The 4583-nt window shown below is 32.9% G+C and overlaps 1 protein-coding gene across 2 annotated transcripts; it reads right to left on the minus strand.

Annotated features, from left to right (window-relative positions):
* Positions 1-1566: 1566 nt before the first annotated feature.
* On the minus strand, positions 1567-3691 carry LOC105116322 (isoflavone 2'-hydroxylase-like). Of its 2 annotated transcripts, none has more exons than XM_011013615.1 (3): positions 3480-3691; positions 2672-3432; positions 1567-2462 (listed from the first exon to the last, which is right to left on the minus strand). In XM_011013615.1, the coding sequence occupies exons 1-3, from the start codon at positions 3604-3606 to the stop codon at positions 1854-1856; spliced, it is 1497 nt and encodes a 498-aa protein (XP_011011917.1). In that variant the 5' UTR covers positions 3607-3691; the 3' UTR covers positions 1567-1853. The 2 variants fall into 2 exon arrangements, with proteins under 2 accessions (XP_011011917.1, XP_011011918.1); XM_011013616.1 differs by having other exon boundaries at positions 2672-3403; positions 3451-3690.
* Positions 3692-4583: the final 892 nt, after the last annotated feature.

The raw sequence follows: 4583 nt of genomic DNA on the forward strand, positions 1-4583 counted from the left end.
CATAACACGCCTAGGCCAGGGAGCTGGGCCCTTGCCTTATCTTTTTTATTGAAAAAAATTCAAGAAACGAATCAAAACAAAATAAATAAAGATAGATGCTTAATTCTATTACATATGGATAGCAACGGAGTGTACATTTCAACAACTCCAACGATGGCAAGTAGTTTATCTAACTTCTAGAAACGTGAGTGCGCTGCAGTCTATCAGTCTCAATTGTACAAAAAATACTCATCACGAAATTAGCTGAGGCAATCTGTCTGCCACACGCTCCAGTGGCTCTATATATGTGTATATATATATATATATATAATCACCACGAATATGCAATCCACTGCTTTATATTACTTGATTATAAAGAGCAGATGATAAAAAGGGTTTTTCAACAAAATATAGCAAAAATGGTGTTTTTAGGTGCAAGTTTATTTTAGGGTTTTGCGCAATATCTTGATATTATATAATAATTTGAACAATGTCAACATGACTTTTTATAGATTCATCAAATATAAGTGGAGGCCTATGAATATATTTTGAATGTATTCAATTTTGTTTTTGTTTGTATTTATTAGTTTTTTTGTTAAATTAAATTAAATTAAATTTTAACATATAAAATTAAAAAATAATATTAAAAAATATAACAATTAAAAAATTGAGAACAAAAATTGATATAATTAATAAATAATAAAATATTTTTTTATTTTTTCATAACTCTTTAAAAAATATTTTCTGCTCAAAATATATATATAAAAATAATTTCATGAAAATCAAGTAAAAAAAATTGATTATAAATTATTTTTCATTAATCAACTTTTCTCAATAATAAACAAACATATAAACTACTTTCCTTTAAATAAATATAGTCATATTATATCTATTCTTTAAGAATTACTGGAAATAAATTTTAATAAAAATATTTCTAATGTAAAGTCATTTTAACTTATTTTCATCGGATATGATTTATAAAAAAATAACATATATTACGTGAAATGGACTCTAAGATATAATTAACTCTTAGAACTTAAGCTTTCATTTTGTATGACATTTTTAAATTTGTTTAAATCATTTTGCTCATAAAAAAAATTTGTAAACATGTTTGGTAACAATAATTTTTTACATAAATAAATAATTTGTTATAAATTGAGTAAAAGTTTTCACTAATAAATTCTTCTTGTATTAATTTTTTTTTTAAGTGATTTAATATTTTAACCAAATATATTTCCATGTTAAAGTCATGTCAACTTACTTTTATCATAATAAGTTATCATGAAAAATATTTTTTGAATTATAAATTAAAAGAACAAATCACTTGAATTAATTAACAATATCAAGTAGTCTCTAATTTATTAAAGCTCTATTTTGTGTTTTGTTTGTTTTTTTATTTATCTGGCCACTAAGCCTAATTATGATCAAACATAGCTTCGAAGTCCACACCTAAAACATTTATATGGCTTTAATATATTAATATTAAAAATAAAAAAAATCTAAAAAATATTATTTTAATTAAAAAATACCGTCACAAAAACCCACTTAAATTTCAATAACTGTATACCGTCAAGACGTTTACTCCAATTGCCAAGAACCCACTTAAATTTCAATAACTGTATACCGTCAAGACGTTTTTCTTGATTTTTCTACACCAACTCTCAAAGGTTGGAATTGGATATAGTACGTAGTCCATCATTTGACATTGGAATTTTCTAGGAATTATAAAATACAGAAAGTAGATATATTAAGGAGTATGAATTAATAACACAATAATTATTGTCCTTGCACTATTATTTATTTCCTCAAAGGAATCACTAAATGAAGACGATGAAAAGGGTTTTGCATTCTTTCTACCTTGAAGGGCGGACAGCTTAAGCGAGGAGGTTGTGAGTGTTTGGGCGAGCTTTACACACGAGCTGCAATGGGGTAATCTTCAACATGAGTGTTGCAGCCGTCTCTGTCATATCGACTTCCTCTCCATTAATAGTGGAGAACTCAAAACATTGAAGCAATTGGCTCATAACCAAGTTTATTACTCTGAATGCCATAGGTTCTCCAGGACAACCTCTCCTTCCCAACCCAAATGGCAGTAGCCTGTACGGTTCACCTTTCCCATTTTCAAATCTTTCAGGCTTAAAACTTAAAGGATCATCCCACACGTTTGGATTTCTATGAATGGACCATGCATTTACAAGAACCATGGCACCTGATGGAATGTCATAGCCTCCAAGGGTGCAGCGCTCGGATGCCACATGTGGAACCAAGAGTGGAGCTGGTGGGCAGAGTCTCAAGTTTTCATGGATGATACATTGAATGTAATGTAGATTAGCGAAATCTGGTTCATCTGCCAAACGGCCAGGTCCAACTTGGGTGTCCACTTCGTCTACTGCTTTCTTTAATGCATGTGGATTATTCAGCAGGTTGGAAAATGCCCATTCTAAAGACAAAGCAGAGGTTTTTGTCCCCGCAACCAACATCATCTGCAGAAAATTGTGGATCACTAACCATATATCAGAAGATCTGAATCCACAGGAATACATATTTCTGAAGAACCGTGGGTCCAGGAAGGAGACTATGAATATCTTCTTAACATATGTATTTTTATTATATTTAATTACGTATTTATCCCAAATAAAATAAAATAGAAAAGAATGGAATTTAGGGCAGCAGAATGAGATTTGAGACTAACCAGAATAATGCCTTTGATGATTTCGTCGGTATAGTATTCAGGTTCCGATTCCTGCAAAGCGAGCAGATGGCTTACCATGGTATTCCTACTCTTATCAACTCTATGCTCATCAATAAGTCCTTGCCAGAAAGCGTCCATCCTCTTGCCTAGCTGAGTCATCCTGTTCTTAAATCCATCATAATCAATGCACTGCAAAATGGGAAACAAATCCCCCAGATTTGTCACCCTAGTACATTCAGAAAACTCGTGCATCATGTCCTTAAACCTCTTTGACTCTTCAAGCCCATCAACATCTTCGCCATAATACTTCTTCCCTGCAACCATTCTCATCATTACATTAAAGTTAAGGTCCAACAACATTGTCCTCAACTCTATCACGGCCGAACCATCCCCACAAATTTTATGAATTTTACGAAGTAAATTCTTTACTTCTTCTCTTCGGATGCTTGCGAACGTGTTGAGGCGGCTTGCTGAGAAGACTTCAATAGCAGTAAGTCGGCGAAGGTTGCGCCAATGATCACCATATGGAGCTGCGGCAAGGGTGGTAAAGTTGTAATTCAGGACCTTGCCATTTAGAAAGGGGGGACGGTTGGCCAAGGTAATATCGTTCTTGGTGAAACACTCTTCTACGGCAGCTGGTGATGATACGATGATCACTGTTCGGAACCCAAACTTGAGGGTGACAATTGGGCCATATTTTTGTGAGATGTCGTGGAGAGTTCTGTGGATGGCCTTGGGCTGTTTGAGGAGAGGAAGATGGCCTAAAATTGGTGGATGGCTTTGGGCTGTTTGAGGAGTGGAAGATGGCCTAAAATTAGGCGACCCGGTGGGCTTGGAGGGAGCTTCATGCGGTACTTCCTTGCTTTTTGCAGCAGGATAACAGCAAGAAGAAGAAAGAAACCCCCCAGAAGCGAGTATTGCATCATTTCTTCCATTGTTGAACTGATTGATCGTCTAATTAATCAGTTCTGCCGTTTTGAGTGGGAATGACCAGAACTGATCCTTTGTTCTGTATTTATAGAGTGATTGTAACGGAGTTATGATTTCTATTTTATTATATATTTAATTTTTTGGGCTGCTGATTCCTATCCTTTGACCTTGTATTTCTTTGGTAGACACCCGTAGGAGCAGTTTGTTCTGGTCTTTGTTTTTCTTATTTAATTATTTTTTCCTTTGATCTGTTATTTCGAAGATGGAAGGGTGTCATAAAGTCAAAAACACGTATGAAGTTGGAGGTCTCTTTACTTTTCCTTTCCTTCTAGTTTGTTTTGCATGATCAAACCTTTTACACACCTGATTTATTAGCTGATGTATGCATGCATTTTTAAGAAATTGGATCTTATTTTATAAAAAGTAATCTTATATTACTCTTTAATAAATAAATAAATAAATAATCTGATTTATTAACATTTCAACAGACGACAGCGCACTATAAATAAATAAATAATCTGATCTATTAACATTTCAACAGACGACAGCGCACTGTTTACTTATGCCAGACTCTCCCTTATTTCTGATGACGACTGAAACTCGTTTTCCACTATACATGTATGTTGTTTGCTTCGTTCGTAGCAGCAGCCTGTCGTTCGACGCTCTTTTTTATTGAAAGATTTGTGACGGAAAGATTTGTGAAGATAATGGGCACCTTGGTCGCCATAGAATTATTATTAGTTTAAGATAAAATTTGGATTCTTCGATGGCACCTAAATCTTTAGTTTAATTTCATATTATTGTTATTATTATTTTGTCTTTTACTCCAGTTATCTTTAGACATTTTTATCATTCGTCACGTGTTCACGTTTATTTCCTCGAACTTTTCTTTTTTTAAGCATGAACAATTAGAAAGGTGGTGTTATTTGTTTTTTAAAATATTTTAAAATAATATTTTTTATATTTAAAAAATTATTTTTGA

This window comes from Populus euphratica, unplaced genomic scaffold (genome assembly GCF_000495115.2).
Source record: "Populus euphratica unplaced genomic scaffold, PopEup_1.0 scaffold904.1, whole genome shotgun sequence".
In the NCBI taxonomy this organism is placed as follows: domain Eukaryota; kingdom Viridiplantae; phylum Streptophyta; class Magnoliopsida; order Malpighiales; family Salicaceae; genus Populus; species Populus euphratica.

Excerpts from the sequence above, each read along its gene's own strand:
- LOC105116322 (XM_011013615.1), bottom strand. The coding sequence starts at position 3,606 with ATGGAAGAAATGATGCAATACTCGCTTCTGGGGGGTTTCTTTCTTCTT. Across the intron at positions 3,433-3,479 it reads ACCGGGTCGCCTAATTTTAG|GCCATCTTCCTCTCCTCAAA; the intron begins GCCATCTTCCAC and ends CACCAATTTTAG. Across the intron at positions 2,463-2,671 it reads TCATCAAAGGCATTATTCTG|ATGATGTTGGTTGCGGGGAC; the intron begins GTTAGTCTCAAA and ends AATTTTCTGCAG.